Consider the following 20,786-nt stretch of genomic DNA (forward strand, 5'->3'; position numbering starts at 1 on the left):
TTTATTGCTTAGCTCTCATAAAACTGGTGAGGTGCAGCATTTAAGACAATTGCTTTTGTTCTCTCATCTCAATTAAATTTCATGAACACTGAAGTGCTCTGAGAGAGTTATTCATTACAACAGTTCACTAATGGTTTTGAATTACTTTTCATCTATTATGTTAGCAGCTCATAGAATTGATTCTTTAATTGTCACAGTAACTGCCATCTCATTGTCCGAACATATACCAGATGGACACAACATATGTTCACAGAGAAAGATTTTTACTGACAGGATCTAATTTATTTTTTTTATTTTTTTTTACTGAATTATCATAGCTTTTGTTGCACCCATTGTTGGTTCTTGTGGAGTGTTCTCAATGAGGGTTTTAAATATCACGATTTTATGTTGTTGGGAGTATGTCATTTTAACTCCATAATAAAGGTTTTAGCTACGTACACTCAGTCTTGTATAAAGTTCCTTAAAGGGACACTGGAGTAAAAGGACAAGTATCTTAGCAGAAAATGACTTTGGTTTAAGTTGAAGTCACTTAAGTATAATATTACTTAAATCTTAAAATACATGACATTTAATGTACTTAAGTATCAAAAGTCATTTTATGATATAAAATGTACTTAAGAGTTTATTTGGTAGTAACGAGTAACAAAGACAGTCCGAGGAAATATAGTGGAGTAAAAGAACAAGTTGCTTGAAATATAAGTAACAAAGTTAAGTACAGATGCGTGAATTTTGAACTTAAGTACAGTAACACAGTATTTGTACTTTGTTACATTACAGCACTGTGTACATTCAGGGTAAATTATATTATTCAAGATTTAAACATTATGTTCAGTGGTGTTATAAAAGTGATCAGATTGTACTGTCCCACACAGAACTTGAAATTCATTCATCATCACAAAGTGGTCTGAATATTTGACCTTATTTGAAACTTTCATCATTGGCCTAAGAACAGTTTCACTGGAGTTGTGAAGGTTGAATTCCTTATTCAAGTGCACCTCAACAATGATTGTTATGCCCTCACCAAACCAAACTTACTTTGGAATCTATTTGCAGAAATGTTTGACCACTTTGCAGAAACTCACGAAGTAGGAGGATTAAAAGGCATGCTGCTATTGAAATGAAACACTTTTTAGAGCCAATTCGTTATTGCTTCACTGAGAAAGATCAACATGAACTTGCACTCACAAACCAAGGAAACCCTACCAAGTGGATTTGGTTACCTGTTGTGTTGTGTTTTAGAGGTAATTTTAATGACTTTTTGTAAAATTTGTTCTTGTTTGATATTCAGTAGTGTCAGGCTTGAACACAGTGTACAGAAATGCCCTTTATATTCACCCTTTGTCAAATCTGACTGACGCCCCACACTAGAGGATAATTGGCCTGATCTTAGCTCGGTTCTGATCTTGCCCCTCCTACATCCGATTTGAACAGACCTTTATGGCCAAATTATCCTGTAGAACGCGGCAATAACCAAAGACAGCGAGTTGACCAGGAAACGGATACTTTTGTTTTTCGAACCATAACTTATACAAGCCAAGTTCATTGAATTCTTCTCAACCATGACTTCCTCCACAGTTTTTTACATTTCTGAAGTCGCGTTAAATCACACGAGTTTCTCTGAGATCCCAAATCCCTGGAATCTCCTCCCTGAAATTGTTTGATTAAACCCCAAGTGTGTGTTCCTGCGTCTTGACTGGATCATCTGCAGTAGTCTGTGCTTTCTCAGGATTAAAACATTGAAAATCTGTTACAAGTCTGTGGTCGCCCACATTTTTAAAACCACGTCAGATTTGAAAATCCTCTGGTGTGGGGCAGGCAGGAGGGAGCGTTTGTGTGTTCTACACTGGCAGCGCAGGGGCGGACGGGGACAAGAAGAGTTGAAACTTTCCACGGATGCTTCTTTGTGTTTTCAGTCATACTTCAACCTGTTTGAAATATGACTGAAGCGCTTCAACTACAGCTCTAAGTTCCAAGGAATTAAACATCAATGAAACGTCCCCGGAAGCATATTGTCTAGACTTCTGTGGCCTCTCCATCAAAGTCCCAGCTGAATTTTAAAATACATAAATATGTGTGTGTGTGTGACGCACTTCTCCATGTCGTCATCTGCCGCACTGGAATAGGGATTAATGATGGTACATCATAAATGAATAAGTATTAAAATAAATTATCCTTATTATTATTAATAATGTGCGTTTAGCCTTCATTTGCAGAGACTGACTTTGTACTTGGAGACAAGGACAGTTCACTGTCCCTGCCCCCCTGCAGTCTGTGTTTGTGTGGAGGTTCCCAGGGGGATGAAATTGCAGTCACACTCACAGGAACAAGAGCAGGAAAGGTTGTGTTCTACACACACACAATCGTGTCTTTTTAGTGCCCCCCCGCTCTCATTTTCAATTCAGGTGCCTTACTAAGCCCTTGAGCCAAATGTTTTATAAAAGTACAGGAGATGAGAGACATGTCAGGCACCCTTGCAGACTGATCATTTGAACTTGGAGGTATTGCTGATTACATCATGCTAATCACTCCGTGTGTTTTGTGTTGAAAGTGCAAACCAATTAGAATGCAAGGTAATCACAATGTTTGGTAAACAGGAAGGCACGAGACAAAATGTTGTTTTCTCTCATGCTTCCTCACAGCGCCTATTTGGCACAACATAAACTGTAAAATCAAAATTTGAATGTTATTTATGTTCCATCCGCTGTAGTTGCCTGATTTAGAATTTAGAAAATCAGTCATCAAATGATTTTGCTTCCTACAGTTACACGGCATTCTGACAGAGTGACAATAATTAACTTCCCAGTAGTCCTGGTTGTCTTTTGACCTGTTGGAACTCAAGGTTTTATTTTAACAATGCTCGCACATATCGTGGGGGGAAAAATATTTTAAAAAAAGATTGTACTTTACTATTAATTATCTTCTGGAGGTGGCTTTAGGCTACAGCACTTTAAGAGAGAGATCCAGATATTTAGCCTCTGAAAGCTGCTTATCTCTTCGTGGGTGCAAGTCAGGTACACGTGCCTATCTTTGAATTACCTCTATATAAAAAAGGAGACATTTTGATCAGACAGTCAGTGTCTGTAACAAGCACAGTGTAGACTTGCTGTACACCCACTTATATAGACACAAAATACAATCCTGACAATGCACCTTTAAAGTAAGAGTCACATGTTGCACATACTAGTATACGTTGTGATATTACACTGACAACATTTGGAAAGGCCTTCATTGATGTCACGTGATTTGAATGAGAAAGCATGATCACGTACAAATGGATCCACGTTAATAAAAATACAGTGATATTTAACTGAAATGCCATCTTCTCATCCATCTGTTGATCAGAGGCACTCTTCAGATACAGTGTCTGTGGGAGCAGCAGGCTTCACTCTGATTTGGAATAAATGAAAACAAATCGGATTTGGTTCCCCTAATTAAATAGTTGCTGTTGTTCATTCCAAGAGAAATATGAGACACTTAGGGCCTCTGTCCACCAAGCACCTTTTTGTTTTTTTTATTTGCTCGGAGCAACACTCAGCAGATGCTTGGGGAAAGTGCTAGTCATGGTTCCTACTGTTGCTATGCGACAATATGAGAGTACTGGAAATACAAAGCTCTTTGGGTAAAATTAGTTTTTTCCTGTAATCACACATTGCCACATTGACAAAAAAAATGTGCTCAGCTCTTAGTACGTTGAGAAGCAAACATCATTTTTTTTTTTCTGCAAACAAGACCTTTAGCAGAAGAGCTGCACTCATTTCAAACATAGGACATGGTTCTTAGATTACTTCACCTTGTGCATCACTTGCTTTTTGTACAAATTAAATTTGGCATTAGTAGACATTAGTAGACAATGAATAATGATCGACTTTTGACCCAAGTAGTTTAAAAGCAGCAGTTGACCAAAAAAAAATTACAGATGAACTGCACTTTTCTATCACAGCAGGCAAAGCACTTTTCAGTTTGCCTCACATTCACCCACCAGTGGTATTGGAGGGTGAATCCAATTGTGTAATGCCATGAAATGGCCATCAGAATTTTAGGAACAGTGTCTTGACCGAAATGTTTGGATCGTATCTGTGGACAAACAAATTTAACCGGCTTGAGATTTATTTACATCTCAAAGGAGACTGCAAAATTTCTACTTCAAAATGTAAAGTACTGAGAGGAGCGGGGGGGAGTGGGGAAGCAGAAAAAGACAGAGGAGACGAGCAGGAGAGTGGAGTGGATAGAATGAGGAACAGCAAGGTGAGCAGTGAGACAGCAGGAGAAATGGTTGGTGGGATGTCATTTCCTCTGTTAAAATTACTGCTCCGTTTATCTTGTGAGCACACTCAATCACCGTGGACCCACTCAGCTGCAGCTACACATTATACCCAGTGATGAGGACCATAGGACATTGTATTAAGTAATAACGTTCATTCATTGTGGTTGTAAGGATGGCTCTGCAGAATTGTCCACAAATGCAGGTTTGCAGGTCAGAAGTTTCTGTCTCATTGTTGGCGTACACTGGGAAACCACATCCCCTCTCCCTTCACACTCTCTGTCCCTCTTTCTCTTCCTAAACACGACTTCTTGTTCAGTTCTGAAAGAATAAAAAAAAAATTCTAGGTGGAGAAATATTATCCTGCGAATTCCCCAAACAATACTGGAAATCAGACAAGTAACCTTCTTATCTGAGTTATCCGTCTGACTTGCGGCTTCTTAAGAGTGAACGACTACACTATTGTTTTGCTAAGCACAGCACGCCGGATGCAACTAGACACAAATCCAAATCATTGCTGCTGCAAATGTTTCCAGGCATTGCTCCCTGAAAGAAACAAGAGATTTCTTCTTCTTTTTTTTTTCAGTGAATCTTTAAAAAAAAACCTGGAAAAATGTAGTTTAGGTGAAGAGATAAACACACATAATGAATCATAACTCGTGTCTAGTGTGAGCAAAGGATGAAGTGCCAATCGATTTACAGTGAAGGGAATTGTTCAGCATGTCTGAGACTGAAGAGCTGCTTTACGATGCTTTAAGATGAAGAATAGAGACCGTACGTATGAACCAGCCCTGCACTGCTCACGCTTCTCCAGTAACATTATCAAATAGATGCCCTGTGGTTAGATTCCCTGTTGAATTACTGCATAAACATTTTACATTCTAAAACATACCGGCGTTCAAACAGGCCTGTATGCAAACCATGTCGAGCAAAAATGGCTTTATGCACCTGGGGGCTGTGGTCCCAAGTGTGGAATTGACAAGTAGGAAATATTTGAAGGGTTATGCACGGTTATACAAAACTGCAAGGAAAATAAAAAAGCATATCAAAAGAGAGCAGTGCAAGTGTGGCATGGCCGGCCACTGGAAAGCAGGTTCCTCTGTATGAGAGGAGATGAAAGCTCAGTACTTACATACACTATGAGCCAAGCATAGTGAGTGAGTTTCTCCTCCCTTCCTCACTTTCTTCTCTTTTCCTCCTTTTCCTCTCCCTTGTCTGCTGTGATGAATGGTTTTGATATTGGCCGTGTGTGCCTTTCTCTCCTTGCTCTGCATGCATGTGCATGTGTGTGTGTGTGTGTGTGTGTGTGTGTGTGTGTGTGATGAATGACTGTGGTCATACTGGACAGGCCCGCAGGGCTTTAGCTACTGTTAGTAGTACTTAAAGATGACTGGAGTAAAAAGGCTCTCTGTCACATCTCTCTCACTCTCTCTCTCCCTCCCTCCCTCCCTCTCCTTCTCTCTCTCTCTCTCTCTCATACACACACACACACACACAGACACACACAGAGGGAGAGCGAGAGAAAGATTAGCCCTGCTTAAAGGGCTGTGTCCTAAGGGTATGCAGCACAGCACAGTGACAGGTGACATGTAGTTTCCCTCTCTCTCTCTCTCCCTCTCTCCCATCCTCCCTCCATCTATCTTTTATCTCTGTGGCTGCAGACCTTATTGGCGGGACAAAGCTTCTGCAGCACATTGTCAATATTGTATAGTCAGCTTCAAACATGTGTGTGTGTGTGTGTGTGTGTGTGTGCGCATACATGTGAGTGTGCAGGCATGTTCATGCTGTTAGCAGATACGCTTTAAAGACACATTTTTGCCACAAGCTTCTTTTTTCCAGGTTCAGTATTACAAGGTTTATAACACGCTTCACTGAACACGGGTCCTAGGGACATTTTTTTTTTTTTTTTAGTACTGTTTGCCTGATAAGAATTTGTTTTATTTCTTAAAGGGCAAGAGATTTGGAAATTTGGCACGCTTAGTGTAACTGCAGTCAAAAATGACTGTTTTCCATGATGACGCATCCATTTTCTGAATGTCACAAACCTACGTATTTACATAACAATGTCAGTGAAATGTGTAAAGCAGCCACTGTCAGTCTGCCGGCTGACTCATCGTTTGAAAATCTCAAATAAGTACCAATTTTTATTATCCAGTTTATAAGGCAAAAGATCATCTCATCCTGCTGTTAGTGGGCTGTAGTTTTCCAATGGTGCGTACAATTTTTATGCCAATTAAGAACTACTGTGGCCTGTTTTATGTGGTATTGTCACTGGAATATTTTTGCTTCATCTGATAATGATGTCACAGGTGCATGTGCAGGTGTAAAATGCAGTACAACTCGTGATGGCGCCCACTGCGATTCCAGTAAACATCTAGAAAAGTCTGCATCTTCAGCAGTTTTGTGTGCATTATGTTTTTTGTCGTCTTGAAAGGGCAACTGAGCCCAACTCTTGTCCCTGTGTGTGATTGTCAGTGCGAGACGAGTCTGATGTGCCAAGTAATGTGCTGAGCTAAGATATATGAAGTAGAGACACTAATGAGATGTCACCAAAATGTGTTCATTTCCCCATGACTTTACAGAAAAGGAAAACCGAAGTGCTGATTGTTCATATTCATGGCTCATTGGACTGAGATAGCACTAGTCACAGCCAACATCAGTGTTCAGTGGTTTTTGCGTGTAATTCCCTTCCTCCACATTTCCTTGTCACGCTCCATTTTCACCGTTGACTAATGCAGAAATGCCACAACGTTGATATTGAGGTGTGAGTTTTGAAGAATTTACAGACCTTTAAAAATTAAATCAAAAATCAAAAGCACTTCAAAAACTAGATATTTAATATAATCGGCCTGGACTGTCTTACTATCATATACATTTTCTTGTGAAAAAACAACGTGCAAAATTTAAAGCTACAGTGCATAACTTTGATGATTGTTGTTGTTGCTGATATTCTTCTGTTTCTGTTTGGTCTTAGTGAACAGAAAGGATGTAACATTATTTGTTTTCTGTGTCAGGAAAGTCAGACGTGACTGAGGGAGTGTTTGTGTGTATACACGAGCGGAACAGGTCCAGCTTCTTTTATCTTTATATCAAACTCCTGCACAGCTGGGTTAGTGACCAGTAGAATTCACTTCTGAAATTCTTTGCAGCACCTCGTTGTTTTCTGTCGTCCCCTTTACCTGTTGAAAGGAAGTGAATCACCTGTTTGCAATGTGGAAAAGTCGCCAAGTGACAGGAGACCTAAGCAACCCTATAATGAGCAATTCAGAGAGAGAGTCGTGTGGAGCTGATGGGCTTAATCAGCACTGTGTGAACTCATTTGACAAAGGATTAAATGTAACAGACGTTTATTTCTATTTTAAAGTCAAACACTCCTGTTTTAAAGCTCAGTTTGGAGTTGTCAGTTCATCTAACGTGTGTTTGTAGATGATTTAGGCACAAAAGTTTATATTTTATTTAACACATTGTGTCACGGATAATAGTGTTGTTACATGGTTTATTTGAGTGAAGTGCTGGCTCGATGTTATCAGTTATGTAGAGTGGGAGTCCAACACTCGACACGTGACCCCAGTCTTATATCTATGTACATATTGAGGATCAAAGCTAGTATTATCTATTATCTCCTCAGATTGGCCTATGTGATGACCTTCGAGGCAGAATAATATGTGTGTATGCTTTTTTTATTTGATGATCCTACTCACACACAGAAAGATATAGAGAGAGAAAAGAAGCTAAGGACTAATTTGTGTCCTTTTCCTGCTGGGCAACAATTGCTTCCTGCTTTTTTGTGTATATTTGCTGTCAGTTTTCAGTCGCCCCTGCTTTCTCTGTGGTGTCTGCTTGGCAAAATCACTGCCATCAATGTCAGAGTCCCTACTCTCTTCCTTTCTTGCTCTTTCTTTCTCTCCTGCTCTTCCTTTTCAGAGGCTCCCCTCCCTCTGTGTGATGCAGTCTGGTGGGGGAAAAAAGGAAGATAGACAGAAAGCAGAGAGGAGGCAGACAGGGGGATGAATGGACTCATTCACAAGCACAGCAAACCTGACACACACACAGAAACAACACAACACACAGCACACAATACTCCCTCTCAACAATCAGTGCCGTATCAATGGCACTATTTCAGCTCTTGTAAACCATGATCAGTGAACAGGATCAGATATGAAATCCATAAGGTGGCTGAACTCCTTTGCCAGGCTGTTGATTGACCAGGAGGGAAACTACATTTAAAAATGTTTATATATCGGGGGTTAAATTATGGAACAGTATCCATCTATCCATCTATCCATCTATCCATCTATCAGGTTAATCTTTATGAGCACACTTGAGGCCTGATGCCAGTGCTAACCCTTCATCAGTTACAACAGCATGCTGTCATGTCGGACATGATAAGTATATCATATTAAACGAGCACCCATGAGTATGAGTATCTTACACAGAAACTACACAATTATTTAAACCCACAATATGTCATTTCTGCCACTAGGTGTCTCTCAATCAAAACAGTAACAAAAAACGACAACAAAGCGGCTTTTGGTGACATTGGGACTCAGCGTAGATTCATGGAATTATTGTTCTGCCTGCCAAAGTGCTCACACTTCACATGAAGAGCTTTGAGCTGAGTAGTCGTGATGCTTTCACCAAAAAATAAAGTCGCTTAACTAAAAAAATAAAAATAAAAGACAGCACAATGGCTAACTAGCAGTAACAAATATTTCATTGAGAAGCTCAAGCAGATGACATCATTATGAGGTGACCTAAATGACACTAAATGTCTGCTAGTTTGACTAAAAATACAGATTTCTATGGGTTAAGTGTTGCATATTACATATAGCTGTGATTGTGCTCTTTTCGGTGTCCTTGACTCAAAACACTTGTCTTTTGCTGTCAAAGCTCTGCTCTGTTCCTGCCTTTTTTTTGCCTGTGTGTTTATGAAATAGCATCCTAACTTGACATATATTGATCTGCTTAGGATGGCCGGTCAGTTGTTATCAAGGCTAAAAATAATTGTCCCTATTTACCGAGGAATGGGTGAAATTGATGTGGTTGCATAGATTGTTTCAGATCTAATATGAAATGTTATTGAAAAACAAATAATTGCTCATTTTCAGTCAATTCATCATTTGTGTTTGCTTTGCCGCTGCCTCTGTATTATCAATATGATATTTGGTAAAATTCCCTTCGTACCTTCTCTTGCCCATATTTTTCTTTTTTTTTTATCTTTTGTTCCATTGTGCCGTAATCCATGTTATAAGATAGGAACAAATATGAAATCCATACAGGGTCTGAGGTCTCTGCTAGATATTGATCCCCAGAGTTTGTGTACATAATGCTTCTCTTTAGATGGTGTGCAGGTGCCATTGTCACATGACACTATTGTTTCAGTTCCTCTCAAAAGAAATCCTTCATGCGGGTGTGTTTCCATGGAGCACACTCATCGTAACCAACCAGCAATTTAGTTGTAGCTTTGTTGTTCTAAAGTATATAGCAAGAGCCGGAAACAGCATTTACTGCATTTTTGTGGTGGACAAAATTGAATTCATATTCACAAAAGCCTTTGTTGTGAGTTTTACTGTAGTGCTTTAAGTCCTTAGCCCCAATTTTACATTGTTTAAAAGCCCCATTTACTGTGCTGTCCCTGCTCTACTGCTGAACTCCATCCTTGATCTTTCATCTGTCTTTACAAATCCACTGGTTTGAAAAGCAGAGAGCAGCTATCAAACTCTCAAGGAAAATAGGCAGCCGGTGAGCAAGTACCATCCACCCTAGTAAGAGCTGAAATTACTGAAGCAGAGCAAGAGAGCTCTCCATTTATCTCCAGTGAATGTTCAACAAACTACAGCTTCTCAGAAACCCAAGAGTGGCTCATTTGAAGCGCCGCCCCTCACCAAACTTTATGGGAAGATCATGCTGTGTCAGTCATTTTATTTATCTCACTCTCCTCTTTCACGCCTCTGTCAACTGCGATAGTGAACTATGTGAAACACCCAATTTTATACGTAGAATTGAGTTAGAATCAGTCCATTTTTTTGATTTTCAAAGCCTTAAAAGAAGCCTTTTGTGTTCATTAGGCAGGGATCTTGCGTTGCGAATGTTTCTACAGCAGCCCAGACTGACAAACCAGCCATACTAATAATGAATAAATAATGAATCATTTCTGGTACATGCAGGCCACCATAGTTCTCTGACGCGCATGGGAAAGGGAAGGGTGAGCAGAGGGGTATGTTTGTGACTGGATATTTAAGCTTAGCATTTAGCTTCCTGTGAAACTGTATTTGTTCAGTCATAAACTTGCTTTAATGGTTTAATGCCATTCTTTTATTTATTTATTTATTTAATCCCAAGAGGTCAAATTAATTAAGACAGGGTCAGTAAAATGTGTGTGCAACCTGTTACAACTTCAACTTTAATGAACGTGGTTTACAATCTTCCAGGGCACATATTTGTTGTTAGACGTACAAAGACTGACATAAATGTTTTTGGCGGCCTCAGGGAGAACTGATTAATTTTTGCCATTTGGAACAAATGTGCCAGATATGTCACAGATAATTTGTCATTCATGACAGATAGAGTAATTGGTGAAAAACTCAGCATCTGTCCCTGCATCCTTTGCCTCTTTTAGCTCCGTGCAGCGACTCAAATATGGTCCAATATTCACTCATTTCTGCTATCTGACTTGGCCACTTTCTCTTCCTCGGTTCCTTTGATAAGGATCTTTTCGGTTTCTTTGCTGTCCTGATGTTCTCACTGAGAATACTAAGCTCGGTTTTTCTTACAGCAAGCGGCTAACTCAGTACACCAGAGTTATTGGAAAACATTATGTTTGAAAACCACTGTGGCAATGACAGACACACAATTATTCGTTTCTGCACCATTTAATGATGATCAGTGATCCCACTGATACCAGTTTGAGTGTATTATCAAACGACTTGGCTTTTATTTTAGCATCCTGGACACTATTTGTTTCATGGTGCATTTGGACAAATCAGTCTGACAAGTTAATTTACTCATTTTTGGAATCAGCAAACTCAAATTAGGCCAATTATCGTTTTAAGAAGCTGACCATCCTCCTGGAAGTCTTTCTTTGAATCGGTTGTTCATAGAGTTCAGTGTTTTTAAAAAAAAAAAGAAACTGTGTCTCCTCAGAAATAGTCGAAAACGACACAGTGTCATTAGTTTACCGTCGCCACAATTATACTGATAAATAAAACAATAAATGAAACAATTTTCCCATAAGCCTAAGAAAAGGTTATTGTAATTAGGAGCAAAATGTGCCCACATTGCAGTACTCTGGCCCTGCATACATTTGTTCTTGCAAAGGGAATACAATATATTTGTAAGAGAAATCTGACGGTGTGTGAGCCAAATGCTGCAAAGCTTTTAGTCCGGCAGCCCAATTACAATGAAACATTAAAATAATAGTAAAAGTAATAGTATTTTAGCATGTGTTTAGGAATTCCACTGTAAAGTATCCATCTGACTTTTTTACTTTTTGAAAATATAATTCAGACTTTGTGTAAATCTGTTTTTTCACTTTTGTTCACTTTCACTCTGCTACAGAGAGATACTTGGTTCTGTTACTGTTGCACTAGTTAGTGTAAAGATTGACCCATCCTATCTACAGCACACCTAGTGTGTTTCAGCTTGCTGTGTGTCAGGCCGTGTTATTAAAATCACCTCGTCCTCTCCTCCATCTCGTTCATAAATCAAGTGATTCAAACAGCTGTGCATACAGTGAGCAATAGGTTATACTGATAAGCCGGATTGAAAACGCAAACTACATCAAATAAAGCACTCGTTCCTTTGTCATGTTTTACGGGGTTAGTTTTCATTTATAATGTCTTGAAAAATAAAACAGCGTTATCATCCATCCATGCATCTTTTACTGCTTTTTCCTCCACATGAGGGTCACGGGGGGGTTGCTGTGCCAATCTCAGCTGACATAGGATGATAGGGGTTGTATAAAATGTTATAACATAAGCTACTGTACCTGGTCTGAATACATGGCTGTTTCTACATTATAAGTCTCAGTATCAGATGTGCATTTCCCTCTGCCACATTAGAACCTGTTACCAGTATTAATGCTGTGGCGGACTGGTGTCATGTTACTTTTTAATGTATGTTCTTGTTATTGTTCCCCTATATGTTCATATTATGCGACCACAGGGAAGCACATTGTGAGAAGATATTGCACACTGAGAGACAAAGTGATATGGACATGATTAAGATGCCTTTCTAAATGCACACGTGCAAAGGAAATAAATCAGATCGAGGCAGAGAGCTGCAGGGGAGGCTGCTTGAGAAAGATGGAGACTGGATAAACTATGTGCAACACTGCAGAGTAATCTGTATGAGGAAAGATGGGTTCTTCAAACGGGCAAGCAATTAAGGACCCGAAAAAAATTGTGCATGAAAAGTCAAACATATTGAGATGCTGGGAAAAACAAGTGAGGGGAGTAATGAAGGCGAGAGGTAAAGAACGTCCCAGGAGACCTATTGTGTCCGATGCTTTTACTGTGGTGATGATGCACCATGCCGCTGGTCCTCTCCTCTCATTAAAATTTTATGAAGCAAGCTTAGCATATGTTTTATTACAATGACGCCACTGCCTGGCACATTCCAACCTTGCGGCGAGGTGGTGTTGGTGAAGTGGGCTGCAGTGAAACATGCCCATTGGGTCATACATTAGAAAGCGATACATGGAACAAAAAAAGAAGGGGCAAGTCTGAGAGGCAAAGTCAGAATTAGAATGACATACATTGCTCTGGGTCTGTGTGTGTCTGAATTATGGCTGCATGTCCTTGCATTGTTAAGAATAGGAAGGAAGGATTGTCAATATTTCCATTAGTTTTGATGGTGAAAAATACAAATTGCAAAAAGGTGATGTCACAAACTGCATCTAGGCTTTAAAAGTGTTTAAAAAGTCAAAAAGTCAAAAAGCTCAGAGCTCAAGTTAGCACTGAGCTGCACCCCTGAATGTTTGTCTTTTTTTGATTTTTGCCAAAAACGGGTGATAACAAAAACTAATTAATTGAAATCGAGGGAACTGCATTTGCAGTGACACTGTTGTCAAAGAAATGCAATTGTATTTTGATTTTCATTTGTCCTTAGACAGTTTAATGACATAATTTCCCAGAGCCATTTTTCTCCGGAAAGCTGCCGTCATAAATGCCAAGTATGATTTTCCCTGCGTGTTTCAATTTTAATATCTGCCCCTGCTTTCTATTTGCTACACATCTTGTCATCCCCTTGTTACTTTGGTTGTGGGTGATTCTTTCCCTAACTTCTGAGCACTTAATTACAGTGTCAGCTTCAACGACTGGGCATAAACATCATGTATATTAGACTGAGTTAAATATAGCACCTGTCGTTATGTAGTTTGTCACACACACACACACACACACACAGGCTCATCTCTATAGCCATCTTTCTGTCTCTTCTCTGCTTGTGTGCTTTCAAGTATCAAATAAAACCTGCAAAATGCAGTAAAAGAAAATCATCTCGGAGGACACTACTTACATTGACTTTGAGGACACCGTGACTCAGCTCCTTCTTCTGAATGACGCATGCTAAGTGCATAGTATGCTAGTACTCTGAATTGAAGACATTTAGCTCCTGTCATAATCAAAGACTAAATCCCTGCCTTATTGCCTCCTGGGTGCAAAGGCCTCAACTCTGTTTAATTGCCACAAGCCAAACCATCTAAGCTGCATCTCCCTCAGTGTTTAGCCCCTCTGAGGCTTACGGCTGACAATGGAATTACTCTGACTCCCATGGGAGAGGGAGGAAGAGAAAGATGCTGCAGGAGAGAAGAAGGATGGATGCAGCTGTCTGTCCCGAAAATGAGAAGAGACAGGAAAAGGCACGAGATGACACAAATCACAAGGAGGTCAGAAAAGAAAAGGTTACATGGTGAAGACCGGCTGTTGCCAAAAGCGAAGCCTGCAGTTTGCCTGTCTAAATGTTTACTCCACTGTGAGATATTACATGCAGGCTGAACGGGGCAATATGATATAGAGCTATATGAGAAGAGGGAGAGGTGGGGCTGGACGGTGACACTTTTAGTCACTTTACTCGTTTAATTCTTGGAAAAATTGTGTGTTTTTGCGTTCATTTACAGTACGAGAACAAATATATATCTTTTTTTTTTATGTTCAAACACAGTTTTGGTCAACCACCAGTCTGGATGACTGACAAACCAAATCAGGTTTTGCGGAAGCAAGATAGCGGAGGATGTCAGTGCCTCTTTGTCACAGATGAAAGCTTTGGGGTATTTGAAGACTGAGTTGCGTCGTTGTAGTGGAAAAGGATTTCACATTTGATGAAAGGGTTTTCTCTCTGTCTTTGTGTGTGTGTGTGTGTGTGTGTGTACAAGGTTCTTAAAGATGTTAAATTCTGATCTGGTGGATTTTTGATTACCAGCAGCTTGGCTGATCTCGACATGTGCATGGAAATGATGTGGTCTCATGCTTCATAGCCATATGTATGTGAATTGGTAGAGAAGGATGTGGGGCTTTTTTTTGTTGTTTATTTTTCGGGGAAAGAAATCAACAAAAATAAGGCATAGATTGTTCTTTTTCCTGTAGAAGTGTTTGGTAAATGAATCACCCTTATAAAGGTTCACACACACCACATAGAGAGTGGTGCTTGTGGAGTTTTAATTGGGAGTTAGCTGACACATGCTGAGGCTGTAGCTTAATAAAATGGTTGACAAAATCCGACAGAGTAAATGCACTTTTCTCCGTTTGTACCACTTGTTTTTGCAGAAAAGGCTTTGAAAGCAGAGTGGTGTGTTCCCTATTAACTTTCATTTAATCTCCTTCTCTCCTCCTTCCACCCTGATCCCTCTATCTGCAACTCCATCTCTCCTTTCCCTCACACATCCTTGCAACAGTCTGTTCTCAGTATTCAAGGGGAGTCTTTGCCATCTTCGGCCTTTACGACAAGCGCTCGGTGAACACGCTGACGTCGTTCTGTGGGGCCCTGCACATCAGCCTTGTGACCCCCAGCTTTCCCACTGAAGGCGAGGGCCAGTTCACCCTGCAGCTGCGACCGTCCATCAGAGGGGCTTTGCTGTCACTGTTGGACCATTATGACTGGAGTCGATTTGTCTTCCTGTATGACACAGACCGAGGTAAATCTATGCTTTAAAAAGACTTGCTTTTGCAATTTGGTTGCTTTTCATGTATTACATTTTTTCTATGTCTACGCTGAGTAGTGTATTATTAAATTTGGACTTCAAAACTAATTGGCTCTTAAGTGGAACAAACTGTTGTTTTTCAATTGGGTCTGAGATTGAGGAGAGCTGAAGTTCATGTGATTTTTAAATGATAGCGGCTTTGTTGTAACCAAAACCTCCCTTGTTGTTTTTTTTAAAGAAAAGGACAAAGTGGGGTTTGTGAAAATAATGTAAAAGAAGCTGTAAGTCAGTCTTGGTATATTCTACACTCTGTGTAACGGAACTGTTCCTGAAGTATTCATGAACTCCACTGGGAACGAGAGATAACTGAAAAGACTGTCAGACCCCAAGCTGAGAGCCCAAAGTCAAATCAGTTATGGAAGATGGAAATAGATTTCCAAATTAGTTTGGTTCACAACACTTTTTGAATGAAGAATTAGCCTTTAATTTGGATTCATTTTGGAAAGGCACGTGGAGAACAGCGTTACAATACCATCGATTTGTTATCATCTTGTTAAAAGGCTGTTTCACTGACTCCCAAATTTAGCCCAGTTTTCGTCTGGATAAAGTTCTGTACAAAAGCGACACCTGTGTTTTGCCTCTTGTAATGTTTGCCCGGGTTTTTAATCGCCCCATGAACCATGTGAAGCAGACACAGCTGATGCATCAACCCCACAGCCACTATTTATCATTTATCTCTTCCACTCTACCGTTCTCCGTTTTGCTCTGTCACAGATATGCAGACACACAAACAGAGACAAATTCTCTGCCACAGGGAGAGAAAAAGAGGTCAAACATGACGCGGCATCCCCAGACCCCTGAAAAGTGGCATATTAGTGAATCAGTGTGTTGCGCCTTATGTATATATACTTATACTGTATGTGTGTTTGCGTGTGAGTGTGTCATTGTGTGTGTCTGTGCCTCCTCTGCCTTCCTCTGGTCCAGGTTGTCTGGGTTAGAACCCAGGGGAAGAAGAGGTAGAAAGAGACAGGAGGGGAGGTGGTGGTGGGGGGGGGGGGGGGTTAGCAGGAGAGACAGGTAAGGTGAGTCGAGCCGGTGGAACTGCCAAAAAGAGAAAAAAGCAGAAGAGACAAGTACAAAACGAAGAGAGGAGGAGACACGCAAGGTGGCAGAGGAAGAGGCTGAAAGAGGAGATTGGGGAAGTAGATAGGAGGCAGTGGAGGGAGACAGGGGAAGATTACAGAAAAGGCACAAAGGGGGGGAGCAAGAGAACTGACAGGATCATAAGCCTCTGGGTGTACATATAGCAGGGTGAGGAGGGGTGATGATTGAGAGAATGAGGAAAGTATGAGGAAATGGAGCAAAGGATGGATGCATGGAGTTTGGGCTGTGTTCACCCATGACTTGGCCAAGGCAGACCCTTCATTATAGGCTCCCATCAGGCCCTGCTGCCGGTAATGTGCTAGAAAATGGGCAGTAACATTGTGATCTTTTTTTACGCTCCCTGCTCTGCTCCAGATACACGCATGCACACACACACACAAACACACACACACACACAGCATGTATGTGCATTTCTTAAATAAATGCATGTACACATGGTGCAAACAAAACACAACACCTTACTGAGATGTTCAACCCTTGACACGAATACAGTGATTTAGGCATCGTTTACAACCGGTTCAAGAGTAAATGCACAGTGTCACAACATACTGCACACGAGGACAGATGTCTTTGTCAAACACAATACGACAGACATTCACGTCCATGCACATGGTGATAACTGAGGCTTCAGATGTACATTTCGCTTCAATTGAACCAATAAATAGCCCCTACACAAACACAGAAAATAGAGGGCAAAGGTTAATACGCTTTGAGGTATTGTATACACAATATGTGCCTCGGTTTACATCACTGTCTTTATTGCAGACATTTGCTCTGTGAAGTTTGTAATTGTCCTTGTGCGTGGCTGTGACTTCAAGCTAACTCTGACGATTTATTTTTACTCACAATTTGGATGTGATGCAGACTACAGAAGATGTCAACTGTGTGTCCATATTATAAATACATTATCTGGGTAGGATTTAGTTCATTTTCATTCTAGTCATTCCTACACTTGGTTTGACCCATGTTGAAAGCTGGTCAATTGTGCACATTCTAATCACAAAAGAATCCATTCAAATCATCAGATATAACACTAAGAGCTTAAAGCTCTACTCGTTATTCTGTGGAAAGTTCCTTTCTCTGTATTGTTCCAGCCTATAAAGCTGTCTTTGTTCTCAGATGAGTTGCACTAGAGTCAAAGTTCACTACTAAAAAAGACACAATGCGAAGATCAATTTAAATTAAAATGTCACTCGAAACGATTTCCCTTTCAATTAAACTCACAGCCAGTTTTGTCTGCTCATTCCTTTTGTCCGTAAGAGCTCTGTAGGTGACAGTCAGAGGAGCGTCTGCAAAAGTTTAAATTATAATCAGTCGGTGTCTCAAGTACAGGCTCCACTTAAAGCTTTAAATCTCTCTCTCTCTCTCTGTCTCTCTTTTTGTCTTTGTCCCTCCATTTCCTCTGTGTTGTCTAGGTTATGCAATACTGCAGGCAATTATGGAGAGAGCGGGACAGAATGGATGGCAGGTCAGGACACTCACTATCACACACACTTTTTTTGGTACCAGGCCAAACAACAAGCATGGAACACTCATGATTACTTCAGGCATACATATGTACTTTGTAATTACACACACACACACAGTATGCACACACACTTTGGTTTCTTTGCAGGAGCAAAACGTTAGTTAACTTGCTTGTGGTTAATTTGCCTCTTTATTTGCCTCTTACCTTACTTTTACATGGTGTTTCATAGCACATGCACATTTCCCGTTTGTGTGACTGTACAGAAATGTATACATATACGTTATCATAGGTGAGTGCAATCTGTGTGGAGAGTTTCAATGAGGCAGCGTATCGCCGGCTGCTCGAGGATCTGGACCGACGTCAAGAGAGGAAATATGTCATCGATCTGGAGCCTGAGCGACTACAGAACATCCTAGAACAGGTAACGTTGTTGATTAGATTGCCTTGGCACACAACATGAACCGTGCAGCTACAACTGACAGTATTAGAGCACAGTGGTACACGAATCGACCGGGTAATCAGACGATCAGAGTGATAACTCAAAGAATGACCAGTAATTTTACTTTCATATTTTATATTGCTGTATTGATACTTTTATTTAGGTGAGAATCTGAATGAAACTTCAAAAGAAAACATCTTGGAAGGTGACTCTGTTTGACATAAATATGCATGTTTACATGGGGCCTAATATGTCTATCATATTAAATGATTAGATTATGAATATCTTGTTACCAATAAAAGACAAAATAAACCAAAATATTACATCAATATATTCCCCATGTGCCTTCACCACAGCTTCCTAAATGATGGGAGATAAAAGATGGGAAGTAGGCTTGCATGAAGTGTTTTTACAGACCGTACTGTTCACTCAAAAAGACACGGAGCTAAAGAGGAGTAAAGAACAGTGTAAAACCAGGCGTGACAACCTGCAGCAGGAACTGGGTCAGCGAGAGCTGATGTTCTTACTTTTAAACAAATAAGTTGAACTGAAATCGTGCGTAAAAAAGACGTGCATCCAGCTGGAGCTGTTGCACTTTGATGTAGCTCTGTTACATTACTAGAGAGAGGGCAGCGATTACATCACTAACCTGAGTTTAATAGCAATTAACATCTCACGAAGAGGTTCAACCACAACACACTGAGACATTAAACCACATCGTTCAGGACAGGCTGTGGTAAGTAATGGAAACGAGAGTCTGTGAGCAGATTTAAAACAATTAAAGTCAGGATTACATCACATATTATTATAGAATGCACCTGTTTTTTTTGTTGTTGTTGTTGTTTTTACTTGTGTCTGTCTGCCTGCTGTCTGCCCCAGTCAGCTCGCTACAACAGCACTCCTTATGCTGTCTGACATCTGTGAAGCAAACACAGTTTGAGATTTCCCCTGGAGACATTGAATGAAAAATGTGACTTCACAAACAGACACATCAGAGTGGGACACACAGTGTGGGGTGTTTGCTGCAGTGCCACATCAGTGTAGGGCTGCACCACCACACTGTCCACACTGTCCACTAAGATACAGATTTTTAGCCTACACACACACGCACACACACACACACACACACACACAAAAGCTTATCCTGACACCTTACGCTTGTCCAAGTTCATTAGAGGATTTCTATTGCTTGATGATTAAGTCTTGAGCTCTGTCAGATGCTACAGCGTGCACGCATGTGTGCCTGTGTGGCCTGTGACTCAGGTTCCAGTGTAACGTTCCATTGGTTGTGCCGCCTGTCATCACATCCGTCAAACTCAATGACCAGCACTTACACACACACATTTGTACTTTTACCTTTGTGAGGACACAGATTGACATAAAAAAAAAATCTGGTCTCTAGTCAAAAATGTGTTCCCAAAAGGCTGGTTTGGGCTGACGCACACATATTTATACACAAATCATGCAAAACAGAAGACTACTTGTTACACATAAACACACAAATGCAACCACAAGCAAACAAACAATTATAACACTAGTACACACAGAACTACACAAACTCACACTATTAACAGCATCCCAGAGACAGACTGACAGACTGTTTCTCAATTGGCTTCTCTGGTGTGTGTGTGAACAGACAAACGGACACACACAGTCTCCCATCATGGTGGGCTGTGTAGTGTCTCTATTGGCGAGTCTCCCTGCTTTGAGACAGATACTGCTTTGTTTGTGTGCCCCACCAGCTGCAATCTATGTGTGTGTGTGTGTGTGTGCACCAGTGTAGAGACAGGAGGAAGCAAAGTTTAAAATTAAATGTATTGAGTAGGTTTATGCGCCACGTTAATACAACCGCATGTTTCACATTTGATCCCATCCCATTGTACAGATTAAATGAAAAAAAGATGACTGACTTTAGTGTTTGAGCAGAATAACAAGTTTGATTTCTCAATGCTGGCAATGCTGGCAGGTTGCTAGGATTGTCTTTGCCATGTCTGATCTTAAGTTTTTAATCATCTCTTTCTCTCCCTGTTTACTTTATTTCCAGGCTGTCAGTGTGGGGAAACATGTTAAAGGTTTCCATTACATCGTAGCAAACCTGGTAAGAACTCTTAATGTCATTGCTTTTAGCTGTTACTTTGATGTACGTTTGTTACTGTGCTTTAACATGCAGAAATATGTTTGGACCCACAACAGACACTGCACTGAGGCAGTCAATGCTCTACTTACGCCAACATTTAACCTTAAAAAATTAAATTAAAAAAAACTTAAAGGTAAATAAAAGGCTCTGAAGTCATTTGTGGAAACAAACAACTGTAGA

At 40.3% G+C, this 20,786-nt stretch overlaps 1 protein-coding gene across 7 annotated transcripts in view; it reads left to right on the forward strand.

Moving 5' to 3' along the window:
* The window catches only part of gria4a (glutamate receptor, ionotropic, AMPA 4a), an 86,146-nt gene that overhangs the window by 23,363 nt on the left and 41,997 nt on the right, over window positions 1-20,786 (forward strand). For all 7 annotated transcript variants that reach the window (XR_009240866.1, XM_058633416.1, XM_058633418.1 and 4 more), the window contains exons 3-6: window positions 15,153-15,392; window positions 17,978-18,030; window positions 18,320-18,451; window positions 20,514-20,567. Coding sequence is in view for 6 of the 7 variants with exons in the window: in XM_058633416.1 (XP_058489399.1) it covers window positions 15,153-15,392; window positions 17,978-18,030; window positions 18,320-18,451; window positions 20,514-20,567 (479 nt within the window). In the remaining variant the exon portion in view is untranslated. The remainder of the gene's footprint in view (window positions 1-15,152; window positions 15,393-17,977; window positions 18,031-18,319; window positions 18,452-20,513; window positions 20,568-20,786) is intronic.

This window comes from Solea solea, chromosome 7 (genome assembly GCF_958295425.1).
Source record: "Solea solea chromosome 7, fSolSol10.1, whole genome shotgun sequence".
NCBI lineage: Eukaryota > Metazoa > Chordata > Actinopteri > Pleuronectiformes > Soleidae > Solea > Solea solea.